The 17829-nt window shown below is 52.4% G+C and overlaps 4 protein-coding genes across 4 annotated transcripts; all 4 read left to right on the plus strand.

Moving 5' to 3' along the window:
- Positions 1 to 840: 840 nt before the first annotated feature.
- MRS44_003177 (uncharacterized protein) lies at positions 841 to 2543 on the plus strand (the record flags this gene model as incomplete). Its single annotated transcript, XM_046279350.2, has 2 exons — positions 841 to 1815; positions 1863 to 2543. The coding sequence occupies 2 exons, from the start codon at positions 841 to 843 to the stop codon at positions 2541 to 2543; spliced, it is 1656 nt and encodes a 551-aa protein (XP_046137283.2).
- A 1748-nt stretch (positions 2544 to 4291) lies between these two features.
- On the plus strand, positions 4292 to 7975 carry MRS44_003178 (uncharacterized protein; the record flags this gene model as incomplete). Its single annotated transcript, XM_065623121.1, has 6 exons — positions 4292 to 4776; positions 4828 to 5722; positions 6133 to 6395; positions 6966 to 7452; positions 7512 to 7580; positions 7628 to 7975. The coding sequence occupies 6 exons, from the start codon at positions 4292 to 4294 to the stop codon at positions 7973 to 7975; spliced, it is 2547 nt and encodes an 848-aa protein (XP_065479193.1).
- An 898-nt stretch (positions 7976 to 8873) lies between these two features.
- On the plus strand, positions 8874 to 9896 carry MRS44_003179 (uncharacterized protein; the record flags this gene model as incomplete). The annotated part of the gene is made up of 1 exon (XM_065623122.1): positions 8874 to 9896. One exon carries the CDS (start codon positions 8874 to 8876, stop codon positions 9894 to 9896), a length of 1023 nt encoding a protein of 340 aa, XP_065479194.1.
- Positions 9897 to 11830: 1934 nt separating this feature from the next.
- On the plus strand, positions 11831 to 16014 carry MRS44_003180 (uncharacterized protein; the record flags this gene model as incomplete). The annotated part of the gene is made up of 3 exons (XM_046268358.2): positions 11831 to 15061; positions 15112 to 15779; positions 15834 to 16014. The coding sequence occupies 3 exons, from the start codon at positions 11831 to 11833 to the stop codon at positions 16012 to 16014; spliced, it is 4080 nt and encodes a 1359-aa protein (XP_046137285.1).
- Between the last annotated feature and the right edge of the window lie 1815 nt (positions 16015 to 17829).

The following is a 17829-nucleotide window of genomic DNA, read 5'->3' on the forward strand; positions in this document are numbered from 1 at the left end:
GTGACGGTCACATTAGACGTCTGAATCCTATTGTAACCCTGTAATACTTTATTTTTGACAGTCTTCTTGAGTAGCATACTCTGGGTTTACGCTCTCCGACTAGGTAACAATTGTGCGAGGTTGTCAATATTCTTCTAGATCATGCAAGGAACAATTGGAGTAAAAGACGTGAACCATCTGAATGTCACGCCATTCGTCTCATCCCACCCCTGAGCCCGTTGGCTGAAACCGTTGGCACTGCGTTGTCATGAACAAGCCTGGCTTGCCCTGTGTCGATACGCTGCTAGTAGAGATGTACTAGGGAAGAAATGTAAGTTTGTTTTTTTAATAGCTAGGCATCCAGGGCTAGCTTAATTATGAGCGTTGTCGGTAATGCTATCAATGTCAAATCCCACCTTATTATTCAGTCATCCTCAGGGCCATACTGCTTCCTCTAGTCGCCAAGGAAATGTCTTCATCATGGATCATTGCTTGACCTAGTCCAGGGACGTAAGCAAACAAGTCATCAATTAAGACTCGGATTGGCAGCGTTTGTTTCATTGTCCTAGAAGTAACTAGCTACGATCAGACAACGTCCATTGAACAGCCTGGTATAAATCAATCAACATATGGAGTCATCAGACTGAGTTGTCAATGTACTAAGACTCAATGTTGTACAGAAGCATTCTGGAAGAGCAAGCGAACGCCTCAGACACAGCCGTCGAGCTAGTGGTTATCACACAAAGTGGATCCCGTTCCCCTGCCAACGCCTCGTGACCTCATTCGAGATGACTTTCATGATGCCCAAAGAGCCATTGAGAGAGAACCAAAGCTCTCAGCCGCTTTACAGCAAAAGTAAAGATGTCGCGAAACACAACAACACGAAAATATGGCAAGCAATCGAAGCGCTCAAAGGCCGAGCGCCTGTTCGCCGAGCTACCTCAGAGCCCAATACGGACGAAACCAGCACAGAAGCACGAGGAAGACTCAATATCCTTACTGACGGAGAAAATATCGTCAATTAAAATCGACAAGGAAAAACCTCCCACTACGAAAGCGCGGAGGTCGAAAAAACAGCCACCTCCCATCGAAACACCTGATGTTGAGGTTGCTCCCCCAGAACCGGATAAGCCACTTGAGGAACCAAAAGAAGATTCTCCACTAGTCGAAGAGCCACCCTTGGATACGACAAAAGAAGAAGAAGCAGAACCACCAACAAACCCCTCAGAAGTCGAACAAGCTCCGGTAGAAGTTGTTGAGGATGCCACCCAAGAAGTTCAAGAACCATCACTCCGAACTCTGACCTGGGATGACGTCTGTCCGCCAGGTGACAAGATCGACAAAATTGCCGAAGCATCTTATGCCGAAGTCTATCGTGTCAGAAATGACCGAGGAACAAGTATTATTAAGGTCATACGGCTACCCTCACCCATAAAACCACAGACCAAGGCCCAAGTGCGCTCCGGTCTTGTCGACGAGGAACCGCATTCCGAAGAGGACATTCAGGGTGAACTTCAAATCTCGGAATGGTTGGCCGATATCCCAGGATTTGTGATATACAAGGAACGATATGTTGTTCAAGGGAAAACGACAAGGGAGCTGCTCGAGACACATCAATCGTTTCAGAAGAAGATGAAGCGGCAAGACCCGGACAGGGCTCAATTCTATCCTTCACCAAGTCGGTATTTGGACGACACGCGGTTTCTGGTTGTTGAGCTGGGAGATGCTGGGACGGCGCTCGAGGATTGGAACTTGACGACTGAGAGCCAGCTATGGGATATCTTTCTTCTACAGGCAATTGCTCTAGCGAGAGCGGAAGATCTTGTCATGTTTGAGGTGAGCCGCCTTGAAAGTGGGTGAGATTTGGCCACTAACCAGAACAGCATCGCGACCTTCATGAGGGCAACCTATGTGTTAGACAAGTCAAGCCGCCCAAGAAGATGGGCTCCCCATCCAAGGGCTTCTTTGGCTTCTCAGGCCTCGATATCACCATACTAGACTATGGCTTATCACGAGGGGAAGACCTCTCCATTGACGATGCGAAACCTGTGGCTTACGATCTTGAAAAAGATCTCAGCATTTTCACAAGCACTCACGCACCGCAATGCAAAGTCTATCGCCAAATGCGATCATTCCTACTTCGCGCAGACCGGACCTGTCTCCCACCAGAAGCTCACAATACCCCATACGCCAAGGGCATAGATGGCCCGCTCTCTTGGGATGCATATGCTCCTTATACCAACGTGCTGTGGCTGGCATACCTCTACGAGTACCTGACGGAGCATTTCGCCGGTGATAAGAAGGAGCTTGCACGGTTTAAGAAAGAGACACGGGAGATGTGGAAATACCTAAACCCAGACGCTGATGAGAGCGTGCCGTGCTTTGGTTGCGCAGCAGATGTGGTCTGCTTTGCGGTCGAAGCTGGCTGGATGCGACAGGAGCAGCTAAATGGGGCAGAGGAATCAATTGTTGAGCGAGAAGACAGCATCATTACGACTCGCGAGGAGTTGAGGGAGGAGACGCAAGAGAGGACACCACTGAGGAGATCAACGCGGAAGCGGTAATCGGTTGTTGAAACCCGAATGGGTAATAGGAGTTGGGCTGGATATTAGGGTTTCATTCTGGATAAGGCGTTTGGAAGAGGCGATACCATATTCTTGGCCATCTAAATGCCATAGCAGTTTACAGCGAGTTTAGAAATAATAGCCGATTGGATATTACTTTTGCGCCGGCCCAAACCTACCATCTACACTTCGGAACTGGTGTGTTGTGCCCGAATGCCCTAATTAGGAAATATGTTGATGTTTTGGTCGTGAGATTGAAGTTTGGAGTCGCAAGTTCCGGGCCCGCTCCGCCGGAGAACCATCGGGTTTCGGATAAGAATGGCATCATTCAGGAACATGTTGCTTTCTTTTTGTTCCCCTCCCTTTGCTTTTTGAATCTTTTATCAGAGGGATTGTTGTTTTTTTAGTTGTTGCTGAGGAAGTAAGCGTTAGCGCAGAGAGCAGCTCGTGACGAGTTGCCGGGAAGAAGTCCGCCGAAGCCGCAACTCAACGATGCGCCAAACTAGCGGTGTTGATGGACTCGGCTCCCTTTGAGGCTTGGCTAGGCATTGGATGGGTCACGGTCTCGTTCCGACGCTCTGAAAGGCAACCACGCATGTTTTGTTGTGTTGTGGCCGGCTGATTTAGACAACGGAGGAGAAGCAAAACACAGGAAGGTCGTTGGAAAATGGCACGCGAGTGTAGGTCATTGGACCTGACGGGAAATGAAGATGTAACGGGTGCACCAACGAGTGTTATTCACAGGCATTCCCCAGGTTTCCGGACTAGTCCCCTCACGGACCGGGCATGCAATGGGGGATGGAGGATCGGTGAGGCCTTGGACTGGAGCCGAGGCAGTTTAGATGGATACGGAGGAGGTTGGAGGATGATGGCTGGGATAGTGAATAAACAGAGAGAAGTTGTATTGTATGAAGGTATCCTCGAGATCAAGCAACGAATGTGCTATACTACCTACACGGAATAGAAGATCATAGATTTCCGACCAGATGCCACATCTCACAACAGCCATGGACGGCCTCCACATCGGCCGCGGTTCCGTCCCCGTTGTCGGCTTCAGCGCCTCACTCTCACTGAAGAGAAGACGTGGACGGCTGGAAATTAAGCACGGCCCCCCGCCCGGACCAACCCGACAGGTGTTGTCGAAAGGTGCCGAGGCTAAAATCACCTGGAAGGCCGAGAGAGACGGGGGCACCTCCACTGGCACCTGCGCTACTGTACTGGGGACGGCACCACCTGCAGTGGCTTCCTTTTTTTCTTCTTGCTTGGTTGGTTGGATTCAGTTTCCCATCTTGGCTTGGATGAGCTGTGCTGCTGCTGTTCCTGCCGCATGCCTGCTTCTGCTCCTTCCTGCAAACCACATGTCACGGCCGCCAGCTCCAAAGTGACTTGGCTCCGTCCTTTTCAATCATCTTCGGCCCCGACGCGTGCGCCGATGCAAATTTCCCTTTTCCCTCTTGACCCCGTATTCCCTTTTATCATCCCGTCGTCGCTCAATTGAACCATGAATCTGGGGTGATCTCCGTCTGCTCACACTCGCCGTTTCTCTCCTATCCCGTCTCCGTTCGTACCGACCGCCCCCCCTTCAGCTCGTCACCCGACCTCGGTACCTTCAAAGTCAACAATCGGCATCACCGTTCATGTTGATGTTCAGCCTCGGGCTGTACTCGCTGTCGATTCTCTAGCTGCTTCCGCTGGTACTGTTGTTGCTGCTGTTGGTCTGATCTACTTCATCGCTCAGCTCCATCATTATGTCTGTCAACGGCCACCACACCGCATACAGTCCGACCTCCGTGTCGTCATCCGCGTCTCACGGTCTGTCCCACCACAACAATATCCTGACGGCATCCATCATATCGTCCACCTCGTCCCGGCATCCCTCAGCAATATCAAAAACCTACCGCCAAGCGTCGACGCTCTTCCTCACGCGTCGTCTTCCCGAAGCTCTAACAACTCTTCTCCCTCTCATAACTCCACCCGAAGCTATCGATGATGGCGAACCTGCACCAGTCACACGTGCCTCAAGGACAACACGCGTCAAGGTCTGGAGCTTGTATCTGACCATCCTTAATGCCATCATCGAGTTGGAACCCGAGGAGGGCAAGGATGCCTTTGGAAACCAGGAGTGGAGAGCCTTGTGCACCAAGGTCCGGGAAGGAGAGATTTGGGACGAGGTCGCCAAGAATGGTTACCACGGCGTCGAGGGTGACGTCGATTCGGACGTTGTCATTAACCTGTAAGCCTTGCTGGAATGTGCCCGTTTGAGACCTTTGGCTAACTGAGACAGGGCGACATTGCTGCTCGCACACGCTCGCGACCAGACCCTCAACCAGCACAAGCTCGAGGCTTACCTAGCCGCCACAACCACCCCCGACCTCGACGTCGCGGGTCGGCTTGCCGAATCCCCGAGTTCGCGAATGTCCAATCGCTACCGATCTCCGGCCAAAGGAGCGAGCGGCGCCGACACCCCCAGAGACCTCAACGCCCGAGTTAAGATCCTCGAGCTATACACATTACACGTACTCTTGCGAAACAATGAATGGGATTATGCCCGTGAGTTTATCAGCGCTAGCCCCGTCTTGGATGAAGAGCGTCGCGAAGCGTTCCTCCAAGCATTGCAAAGCCTCCATGAGGAGCAACAAGAGCATGAGAGGCTTGAGAAGGAGGAGCGTCAACGCCAGGAAGATGAGCTGCGGAAAGAAATTGAGGAAGCCAAGAGGCTACGTGCTGAGAATGAAGAGAAGGAGCGGAAGCGGATAGAGGAAGAGCGCGCAAAGCGCGAAGGGAGCGAAGTCGACTATGGAATCGACGAAACTCGAAGCCAAAGCGGGTCAACTCGGTCACGACATTCCAGAGCACCATCAACCGCATCCTCGAGACCAGCCAAGCCAGCCCGACCAGCGACAGCGAGGTCAAACGGCAAGGCCGTCCCGAATGGCAAGGCAATCTCACAACCCCCTACGCTTACCTCTCGTGCGTCTATGGTCATCACGCGACTACGGGCCATTATCGAGAACCTGGGGTCTACGCTCAACGCCAACCCCTCGCTCGTGTTCAAACTGTTGGCGTTCATTATGGGTTTCATTCTCATGTTTGGCCATGCTGGCCTTCGTGAGCGGGTCAAGCGGGTACTAGCAGCCTCTTGGAATAAGGTCAAGGCGACAGCTGGGATGGGAGTCAAGGTCAGCTATATCTGACCGCTTTCTACTGTTGTATTATTTAGTGTCCAGCCGTTATAAGGAGTTTTGGTATGGGACCTAGTATTTCAAAACCAGATATGATAATCACAGCTAAATTCTGTATCCTGCCATAAAGTCCAGAGACATGAATTGACCAACTTGATCCAAAAACCGCATTTTCCCATCCTTGATAACGCCCATAACACCAGCGATGCCATGTTTAGAAGCTTGGCTTGATTTTATCCACAAAACACCGCAATCTACGGCCCAACCCGGGCCACCGATTGGTTAATATTGCGTTGTACGATTCGTTTTCTTTTGGTAGAATAACTGGAGGACACACAAGTCAGTAACCCGAAGCCTAATGATGGCTTAAGAATCCTTCTACTCACATCTGTTCTGGAACTTCCAAGGTTTATAATCTTCGGACAGCCGTCGCGATCCTTCTCGAGACGCGTGCACTCGAAGCAGTAAAAGGCATCCGAGATGCCCTCACCGCCGCACACGACGCACTTGTTCTGGTAGTTGCCGAAGCTGCACTCGTCGCAGATGCGCACAAGGGTCGTGGGCCGCACGTAAGAATCGCATACGGGACATTTGCCGTCGCACTTGTCGCAGAGGCGGCCGATGGCGATGCCGGCCTGCTTGCGGCACATGACGAGATCGCTGAGGAAAGGTCAGTTAAGTTGAGTTGGAGGGAGCACGTTGAACTTACGGATGATGACGAGACATGGTGAAGAATGCCGCGATGAATTTCACGAGAGATTAACAGGCCTCTTTGTTTGAGAAGTCTTGTGGTGGTGAATCAGAGACAAGAAGAGAGAGAGGTCTCAGAGCTGGAGGTTGAAGAGGTGAGTTTAGTGCTGGAGATTTCTCAGCCTTGCCGCGGTCTTCTGCCTGTTTCGAATGCGAGGGCCAATCAGGACGCCACACTCTAGGCGGCCGAGGCGGGGCGCTTGTGGCTGGTGCCACTCTCAACGCCAGATTCCTCGACATTTGCTCATTGTCAGTCCCACCTTCTTCAGCCTCGACAAGGGATCCATCAACCATCCATCCTCCTTATCTACGCTCCAACGTCCGTGCCTCAAGCTGTACTTGGACAGCTCACCATACTGTTTTCAGTTGTTGAAATGCTCAGATGATGCGATCTATTCAAATACGCGAGCATATTGAGAATGACCACCGAAGCTGAGTATGTCAAACTCGAGACCTGTTGCCTCAGTACAGAGCGCTAACTATATCGCAGAGTTCGTCCATTGGACGATGTGCAACCTCACGCCGATACCAATACAGACGCGCCAGCCCATGACCCCCAAAATACTCCGGAGAAAGAAACATTGAAGAGAAGGGCATCAAACGACGAGGAGGAAGGCTCCGCCAAGCGCATCAGGCGTGATGATCATTTCCGTGAAGCAACCGACGAAAGACCAAGAAGAGGATCATCGCAAAGTCGACGAGAGTCCCACGGCAGCTCTGCGGCCATCGATGCTGATCGCCGTAGGTTGGCGACACAGGAGGAAAAGAAGCGCGGAAAGCGACTGTTTGGGGGACTCCTGAGCACCCTGAGTCAGACGACGGGCAGTTCGCAACAGAAGCGTCGTCTAGAGATTGAACGACGGCAACAGGAGAGGCTCCAGAAACAGAAGCTCGAAGATAACAGGGCGCGCGACGAGAATAGGGCACGGCTCACCGGGATTCGGATGGCTGAGCAGATTGTTTTCGATGAGCAGGTGGTATGTCAAAGGCAGAAGCCGAGTACGTGTTGGCATACAGGCGCTGACGCGGGATACAGATGCGGAACAAACACTCCAAGATGCTGGCAACGGCCCGGTACTTGCGGACAACGGCACATCCGCGAATAGTGAGTTGGGCGAAGGATTGACTCTTTGCTAGTGCTGACGATGTTAGTATTATCTACCTTGGAAGCTTACAGAAGAGCAAGAAAACGAGATAGACAACCAAGTCGGGCAAGCCAAGGCCACAATAGCGCGGCAACTGGAAGCCTTCGCGGCCAGGAAAGAGCGACATGCAAAGGACAGCGGTCGAGACAGGCGATCGTCTTCTCCAGTCACAGCACCTGTTCCAGCACCCGCGAGCGAGGCTTCAGTCGACAAGGCGAGGAGTACGAACGGCTCAGAACATTCAGGGCGGGCTCCAGAGAAGGAGCATCATCATCACCATAACCATCACCATCATCATCATGACGAGTCGGCAGATGTGTTGGAGGAGGCTGAAGAGGACATGGTGATTTACTAATCTGGGGTTGTTATATCATCTCGCCAGCCATGATTTAGCAGGATTATTCCCTATTTCTATTGCTGTACTTCTGCAATCATTTGATGGGATGCAAGGTGTTCTAGCTTGGTGTCATGAGATGCATTTTTGATGTCGGAGAACGACGTGCATTTCATGGAAGTGGACATCATGAGGGCGCTTCTACTTTGGGATTTATCATCAGCATCAGATACCAATTTGACTCGATACCGCGCTCAGTTCTCTTTGACCTTTCATTGGTGATCTCGGCGGTTCGCTCCCTCACTCATGACCGTGCTTTCGCCATGTGCTTAGCCATTGCCATGCAAGCAAGCGGGAACTACAATGCACGTTTCAGCGAGCGACATCTCACCGACGTGACACGGCCAGCAAAGTCGCCGTCGGGCCCGGGCCTGACGTCGCTATAGGGAAGTCTTGTCCGGCCGTGCCTCGGCACCTCGGACACCACCCCACCCTACAGGTTTTGGAGTCTTGGAGAGGAACCTAGGTCCGCGAAGTCCGAGGAGCATTGGGGACTTTGTGAGCTTGGATTGTTTCTTTGAACGGCCCTTTTGCGGTGAGTGATTAGTGAGCCCGTTTCTATTTGAGTTTTCCGGGTCGCATTGATGATCTTGAAGGGGCATCCTGGTTGCGAGTCGTGTCTCATAGGTGAGAGATGGAGTCCATACAGACGGACAGAATCTATAAAGAGACGATGGCCCCGAGACTGAGGACCGGACTGTTTCCTCTCCAAGCATAATCCAGTCTATAAATATTTGTTTAGTCCAACGTCGTGGACTACCTTTGTCGACATATAACTAACGACGTCATCATAGTTCACCAACCCACCCAACTACACACCTCGCAATCTCGCAACACACAGCCAACAGCATATCCAGCCATGGCGCCCGATAAGCTCGTGCCAAATGACCCTCGTGTCAAGGCCGAGACGGCAGAGATCCGGGGCAAGACTTACAAGTACATTGTCGGAGAGCCTGAGAACACCCCCGTGGCAACCCTCGTTCTTGTCCACGGCTTCCCGGACCTTGGCTTCGGATGGCGTTACCAGGTTCCTTACTTTATGTCCCTGGGCTTCCGAGTTGTGGTCCCTGACATGCTGGGTTATGGTGGGACCGATGCGCCTGAGTCTCTGAAGGAATACACCTATAAGAATCTAGCGGCAGACATCAAGGAGCTGGCTCAGAAGTTTGTTGGAGATGGACAAATCATCCTCGGCGGCCACGACTGGGGCGGTGCGCTCGTCTGGAGGATCGCCATGTGGCAGCCCGAGCTGATCAAGGGCGTCTTCAGCGTCTGCACGCCTTACCACCCGCCATCCGAGACTTTCATCCCGCTCGAGAAGATCATCGCCAGCGGCCACCTGCTCAACTTTACCTACCAGCTTCAGTTTGCCGGCCCTGACGTCCAGGACCGCATCCAAGGAAAGGACAAGGTGCGCCAGTTCCTGAACGGCCTGTACGGCGGCCGCGGGCCAAACGGAGAGTGGGGGTTCAGCACCAAGGATGGTATCCTGTTCGACAACCTCCCCCTCCTCGAACCGTCGAAGCTACTGTCAGAGGAAGAGTTCGAGTACTACACAGAGCAGTACGTGGCACGGGGGAGCCCCGAGCTGCGCGGCCCGCTGAACTGGTACCGGATGCGGGAGCTCAACCAAGGGGACGAGGTCGAGATTGCCAAGGCGGGTCACAAGTTTGCGATGCCGGCGCTGTTCATCACGGCGACGGAGGATGCGGCACTGCCGCCGGCCATGTCCCTGGGCATGGACAAGCATTTCGACAACCTGACCCGAGGAGAGGTGAAGGCGTCTCACTGGGCGCTGTGGCAGGCGGCTGAGGATGTCAATGGGCAGATCGCCAAGTGGGCGAATGGGGTGCTGAATGGGGCATTGAAGGCATCTCTGTGAGCGTTGGATACTGTAGGGATATGACTTGATGCACGATAATTGACAGCTTTTCAAGCATTGGCTCTCTTGCTTGGAGTGAATGTGAATATTGGAGGTTGTTGAAATAAGTGGTGTGTTGGGCGCATGCCGGATGCGAGTTAGAATACGGCAGGGTTGGACCTATCTAGCTGCTGACGTATCGGAAAGAGTTTCAAACGATGGATGTATTGATTTGACGTTATCAGATACTGACAAGGGAATTCTTGGCTGGTTTAGAACAAAGCTTGCTCGACTAATACAGCGCTCCATTGCTGACATGGACAGGACCCCGATCCCAACCACTCACCCTGTGCCTACATGACATGAGCTTACTTTGAGATGGTTGGTTTGCGAGCTTACTACAGATCTAAGATGAAGAGAAAGCTTGGCCATGTTGGAAAAGCAATAGAAACGTCTGCCTGTCCATAAGAGGCATCCAGATACCTACCGTGACATTGGCAATAGATGGATCGAGGTAGTACGTTGCGAGGTGACGACGTCCCTCCCAGGGGCTTGGGGCGTTTCTGGTTTCCCATCCATCGAAGGAGGTACTTTTGGCCCAAACTGACAGTTAAACGAAGGTAGCGTCACCAAGTAAAATTGCGTGACAGGGTACCTCGGGTGGATCCGATGAGGAAACGATCGATACATTGAAATGCTGGGACCCTCTCATCCCCTCCGCAATTACGTCCCCTGGCGTTTTCTTGCGTGGCGGGCTTTATTAGGGTGCTCTCCAATGCTGACGACCCTGGGATCCATGGCCACGAATAGCAACACATCCCATACGAACGACGAGATGCTCAGCCTGCCACCGCCGCTCAAGCCCCCTTTCAGTGGATGGATGTGTGGATGAATGAATGGAAACGAAGAGGACCAACTGCTGCGCGGGGTGGAATTGGGACATGATTCGGCCAGATCCTTGCAGTTGAAGTGGAATTGCTGCTGTTGATCCTCCTCTTGCTCCTATCCATATCCACCTCAGTCCATCCCTGAGCCCTTCCAGGGCCCTCCATTCCATATTCTAGCACTGTGAACCTGCGACGACGGCCTGTACCCTCTGGACAGTGACAGGACAACCCGCCTGCAAATCTGACCGCGCCAGCCCCCCCCAGAACCCGAAACTCTCATTCACCAATTCAATCCCATCCCACGGGCGACACCTAATCCCGCTCGTGTTGCATTGTGAAAATTTCTATCCTCCTATTTCTGATCAATTTCCCTTTTCAGCAAGCTTTGAAGATTGTGATTGTAGCAAACCAAGTCTTCCAAATTTTTTTTGTTACTGTCTGCTTCGCTGAAACATCCAGCTCCCAGAGCTCTCCTGGCGTCTTCTGGCCAATCACCGCCTGCAAGCTGGCCACACCAAGTCCCTTGAGGCTCAGTCGACGTCCCACACCCGCTGCTGCACGGCCTCCAGCCGCTGGAGTCCAGAATCCGTCTTCGCCCCAAAGCTTGCGCCTGGTTAAAGGAGGCTGTGCTTTGTGCTGTGCAGTGCAAGCCAACAACATCATCCGCATCCATCACATCCATCGCAAAGAGTCGCAGCTAGACTGGACCTGTGCAAAGTGTGCTCAGTGTTGCTGACGGGACCTACCCTGACCTGACATCCACCCACTGAGAGCAAACCACAGACACCGCGACAGGGGCGCCTCCATTCGTTGCTTTGATCCATCCCATCCATCGACTGCCGTCAGCTTTGTTGCTTGGCATCCTTCCGCACTGCCCGACCTCCATCCTTCACAGCCAGCGCAGCGCAGCGACACCACTGCATCCGCCAACCGACGTCACGAACATCCTTCCTCTCCTTCTCCTCCCACCGAATCGATTATCCCATCGCGAATAAACCGTCCCGACGATTCCGCATGCCGACCGTCGCTTTCGCGAACCGATAGTCTGACCCTGAATTGTCCGCCGCCATGGCTGGGCGACCGCCTGGAGGAGGCTTCGACGGAGGTTCCTCGAATAATAATGACAATCTCCTGCTCGACCTCGACAATGACCAACCCGTCTACAGCGGTGGTCAGCGCTCCACCCTCAATGATGACGACCTTATGCGATTTCACGAACAGAACCAAGATCCCCAAGGACGGACCTCGGTGTCCTACGATGACTTTGTCGGCGCTCGAGATGCGAACCGGCATGCAGCCTCAAGGCCACCTGGTGGTTTGGACGTGCCCGGAGCGGGCTCGGGTAACAGCCCGTACCTGACGCGGCAATACAGCCAGACGTCGGAACTGGGTAACTACCAGCGCTACGCTGACGATTTTGACGATTATCCTGCCGATGGAGATTCATATTACCACCAGGGCAGCGCAAGAGCTGATGAGAGCACACCGGGCCTGGGCAGGAACACGGCGCGGAATAGGAACAGCGTCTTGAGCTTAGGTGGAGGCTTCTTTGGGAGGGTCAAGAACAAGCTGGGTATGGGCCAAGGATACTCGGAGATGGATCTGCCTCTGACAGAACCGGGCCATGAGCGAGGCGATTCTGTCGGTGGGAGCTCTCAGCAGCATCAAGCTCAGAAGAAGGGCTTCGACATGGGCAACTTCAAGTTTGGCTTTGGACGATCCAAGCCCGACCCCTCGACTCTGGGCCCCCGACTCATCTACCTCAACAACCCGCCCGCCAACGTTGCCAACAAGTACGTCGACAACCACATCTCGACGGCAAAGTACAACGTCGCGACCTTCCTCCCCAAGTTCCTGTTTGAACAATTCTCAAAATTCGCAAACATCTTCTTCTTGTTCACAGCCGCGCTTCAGCAGATTCCCAATCTGTCACCCACAAACCCGTACACAACCATTGCGCCCCTCATCGTGGTGCTCATCATCTCTGCCGGAAAGGAATTGGTGGAGGATTACCGGAGAAAACAAGCCGACAATGCCCTCAACACAGCCAAGGCGCAGGTTCTCCGTGGCTCGACCTTTCAGGAGACGAAATGGATCAATGTTGCTGTTGGAGATATTATCAGAGTGGAATCGGAGGAGCCTTTCCCGGCTGATCTGGTTCTTCTCGCTAGTTCAGAACCCGAAGGCCTTTGCTACATTGAGACGGCCAACCTCGACGGTGAGACTAATCTCAAGATCAAGCAGGCCCTTCCAGAGACCTCCACCATGGTTTCGCCGAGCGAGCTCAGTAGGCTGGGCGGCAGAATCAAGTCGGAGCAGCCCAACAGTAGCCTGTACACGTACGAGGCGACCTTGACGATGCAGACCGGTGGGGGAGAGAAGGAGCTTGCTCTCAACCCGGAACAACTACTTCTGAGAGGCGCTACACTGCGAAACACGCCCTGGGTTCACGGTGTCGTTGTCTTTACCGGTCACGAGACGAAGCTTATGCGAAACGCCACGGCCGCTCCTATCAAGCGCACAAAGGTTGAGAGGAAGCTGAACTGGCTGGTCCTGTTGCTGGTTGGTATTCTGCTGGTGCTGAGTATCGTGAGTACCGTGGGAGACTTGGTTCAGCGAAAGGTGGATGGCCCTGCGCTCTCATATCTTTACCTGGACTCAACAAGTACCGCTGCAGATGTCGTCAAGACGTTCTTCAAGGACATGGTCACATACTGGGTCCTGTTTTCGGCTTTGGTTCCCATCTCGCTCTTCGTCACTGTGGAGCTGGTCAAGTACTGGCACGGAATTCTCATCAACGATGATCTGGACATGTACTACGACAAGACGGACACACCTGCGACCTGTCGAACCTCGAGTTTGGTGGAAGAGCTTGGAATGGTCGAATATGTCTTTTCGGACAAGACGGGAACCCTTACTTGCAACCAGATGGAGTTCAAGCAGTGCTCGATTGCTGGCGTTCAATACGCCGACGACGTGCCCGAGGATCGCCGCCCAACCACGATAGACGGTGTCGAAGTTGGACTTTTCGACTACAAGGCTCTCAAGTCTAATCTCAAGGACGGACACGAGACGGCGCCTGCCATCGATCACTTCTTGTCTCTGCTCGCAACCTGCCACACCGTCATTCCCGAGATGGACGAGAAGGGTAACATCAAATACCAGGCTGCATCTCCGGATGAAGGTGCTCTTGTTGCTGGTGCTGTAGAGCTTGGCTACAAGTTCACTGCTCGAAAGCCCAAGTCTGTTCTGATTGAGGCTAATGGCCAGGAATTCGAGTATGAACTTCTTGCTGTGTGCGAATTTAACTCTACTCGAAAGCGAATGTCGACCATCTATCGATGCCCCGATGGCAAGATTCGATGCTACTGCAAGGGTGCTGACACGGTCATTCTGGAGCGTCTCAACGATCAAAATCCCCATGTCGAGGTTACTCTCCGACATCTCGAGGAGTATGCATCGGAAGGTCTGCGAACTCTGTGCTTGGCTATGCGAGAGGTGCCGGAACAGGAGTTCCAGGAGTGGTTCAAGATTTACGACGCGGCTCAGATGACGGTTGGAGGAAACCGTGCTGACGAGGTGGACAAGGCTTCTGAGATTATCGAGAAGGACTTTTTCCTGCTTGGCGCAACCGCCATCGAGGATCGACTCCAAGACGGTGTCCCTGAGACCATCCACACGCTTCAACAGGCCAACATCAAGGTCTGGGTTTTGACCGGAGATCGACAAGAAACCGCCATTAACATCGGTATGAGTTGCAAGCTTCTCAGCGAGGACATGATGCTCTTGATCGTGAACGAAGAGACGGCAGCCGCCACGCGAGACAATATCCAGAAGAAAATGGACGCTATCCGGACACAAGGAGATGGCACAATCGAGACGGAAACCCTGGCCTTGATCATTGACGGAAAATCTCTCACGTATGCGCTTGAAAAGGACTTGGAAAAGCTCTTCCTGGATCTTGCCGTCATGTGCAAGGCCGTCATTTGCTGCCGTGTGTCTCCACTTCAGAAGGCGCTGGTTGTCAAGCTGGTCAAGAAGTATCAGAAGGAGTCGATTCTCCTCGCTATCGGCGACGGAGCAAACGACGTCTCGATGATTCAGGCTGCTCATATTGGTATTGGTATTAGTGGCGAGGAAGGTCTCCAAGCTGCGCGAAGTGCCGACGTGGCCATCGCTCAGTTCAGGTATCTTCGAAAGCTTCTTCTGGTTCATGGTGCTTGGAGTTATCAGCGTGTCAGTAAGACGATTCTGTTCTCGTTCTACAAGAACATTACCTTGTATATGACACAGTTCTGGGTAAGTCAAGATGAGAGTGAAAGAGAGAGCATAGCTAACCTCTTATGCAGTACACATTCCAAAACGTCTTTTCTGGTCAGGTCATTTACGAATCTTGGACGTTGTCCTTCTACAACGTCTTCTACACTGTCCTACCACCTCTTGTGCTCGGTATCCTGGACCAGTTCATCTCGGCGCGTCTGCTAGATCGATATCCCCAGCTATACGGCATGGGCCAGCAGAACTACTTTTTCAAGTTCAAGGTGTTCTCGCAGTGGATCGGCAACGCCATCTACCACTCGATCGTGCTCTACATCTGGGGAGAGCTCTTCTGGTACGGCGACCTCATCCTCGACGACGGAACGATTGCTGGGCACTGGGTCTGGGGTACGGCCCTATACGGCGCTGTCCTGCTCACCGTTCTCGGCAAGGCGGCTCTGGTCACCAGCAACTGGACCAAGTACCATGTCATTGCTATCCCCGGCAGCATGGCATTCTGGTACCTCTTCATCGCCGTGTACGGTATCGTGGCACCGATGGCGGGTGTCTCAAAGGAGTACCACGGTGTGGTGCCCAAGCTCTTTGCCAACCCCGTCTTTTGGCTCCAGACACTCAACCTAGCTGTCATGTGTCTGTTGCGTGACTTTGTGTGGAAGTATGCGAAGCGCATGTACAAGCCGCAGACATATCATCACATCCAGGAGATTCAAAAGTACAACATTCAAGATTATCGACCAAGGTATGTTGAACGTATTCCATTCCTCCTGCGTCTACGGATGCTAACGCGACACAGAATGGAACAATTCCAAAAAGCTATTCGCAAGGTGCGACAAGTACAGCGCATGCGCAAGCAGCGCGGATACGCCTTCTCGCAGGCAGACGAGAGTCAAACGCGTGTGCTCCAGGCATACGACACGACAAAGCATCGTGGACGATACGGAGAAATGGCCAGCTCAAGGCCATCCGGGAGGTAGACGCTAGCCCCAGCGCTGGGTGGGAGAGATAAGCTGGTGTGAATTGTGTATCAAAGGAGTCAAATCTTCTGGCGCGGATGTTTTGGGAGGGGGAGGGGTTCGTTTTTTGAGACTCCGTGATTATTGCGCGCATGACGAAATACAAAACAATCCATTGGGAAATCTATCTTTATTATTATTATTACTCGGGGAGTTGGATGCTGCTCGGTTTGAAGCTGCTGCTTGGGGGGGGGGGTTGGCTTTTGTTTCTGCCTTGTATCAATGGCCATGCTTCTGGAGGGTTTGGTTTTGTTACCGGCAGACTGAATTCTTATGATTCGTCTCCTTTGAGGAGGCATTATACTGTTAACTAGATCAAGCGATGATGGAGTGGAGTGTATAGGCTCATGCCGTATGAGATTAGGAATTGCCATGTATTGTGTTGCTTGTGTATTGTGTAGGATGGGTGTTGTTCCATGATGGGGAATGTTGAATTGACTGTTCTCGACGAACCTTGTGATATATAGAAGCTTACTTTTGCGTATTTGACATGCAGTGTTGGTTGATTGTCGAGGTAGATTGTACCAGATAGTAGAGAAGGGATATGATACTGCTTGTCTACGTTGAGCGTCGAGAAACATACGCGACCATGTGGTTGTGCGGTTTAGCTTGATGGAGAGTCAAGATGGCAGAAACAGGCCGACAACGGAGTTGAAAGAACCAGAACAAGTACCCCGACACAACCGGCCTCGAGTAAAAGCCTCCCAAGGCATGAACCGCATCCAGCCTAGACGAAAAGAGCCCCCGTGCTAGACTAACTAACGCAAGCAGATCTCTCTCGCACACGGACCAAAAACAAGGAGATCTGAGACATCGGGTAACCAATCTCTCTACTCCGCGGACTTGGGGTTGATTCCAAGGAACAACTGCCGTGTTGAGGATCTTGGCCCTTAGCGTTCATAAAATAGATGTCGGTGAAGGGGGCAAAAGACGTAGGATCGACAGAGTAGTGATCTACTTTGTTCCAGATACTCGGTATCACCAGACGAGAAAAGAAGACTCGCTAAGCTGATCACCGACATGATGAATGATGCTCACATCCCCCGCAACGCACGCAATGCAAGCAACACATCGTCTCCAAATCACGCGAACAATCACACACTTTCTTCCTGTTCAGCTCTGAAACCAGCCCCCATTAGATCACCAGGCCCTCCCCCTATTTTCCCTCACCCGGAACGCCTCGTGCTTGCTCACATGACGCCTCCCCCGCGTCCGCGCCCTCGAGGTGCATGCCGCCACGACGCAAGGAGCTGGTCCTTTTTTCTTGTCTGACAAGGTATTAGAAGAAAATGTTTCTCGCCTGCACATTTCCGTCATCTCCTTTCATCCCCCCTGTGGACTAGCAACAAGAGTCCGGGGTAAAGTAGCGGCAGGTTCGGGGGGCATGGGGGCGGGAATGCGGAAGGGTTTGTTGAAAATCTGGGGAAAATCCGGGGGTGGGAGGGAAAAAAAACATGGGGTCGGCGACGGTGATGGAGGGTGGCTGGCTGATTAACAACAAGCGAGAGCAAGAGATGAGTGAGAGAATGAGGTAATCGTTGTCGATGATGATGAATTATCGGTGTATCATGATACTATCTTATGTTATGCTATGCTTTGCTTCTAGGTATATCTTGTTTGTATGTTTGTATGATGTATGCGTAAATGCGCTCAAAGAAACCTCCCATGCGTGTAAATCAATAATGCGTAACCCATAAGAGCGTCAGCATAATAGATGGATGCCTTTCGTCAATGATAGAAAATGCTTGAAATATGTTGCTGCTGAAGCGCCACAAG

This window comes from Fusarium solani (assembly GCF_023522795.1).
Source record: "Fusarium solani strain SB1 chromosome Unknown bctg00000001, whole genome shotgun sequence".
Classification (NCBI taxonomy): Eukaryota; Fungi; Ascomycota; class Sordariomycetes; order Hypocreales; family Nectriaceae; genus Fusarium; species Fusarium solani.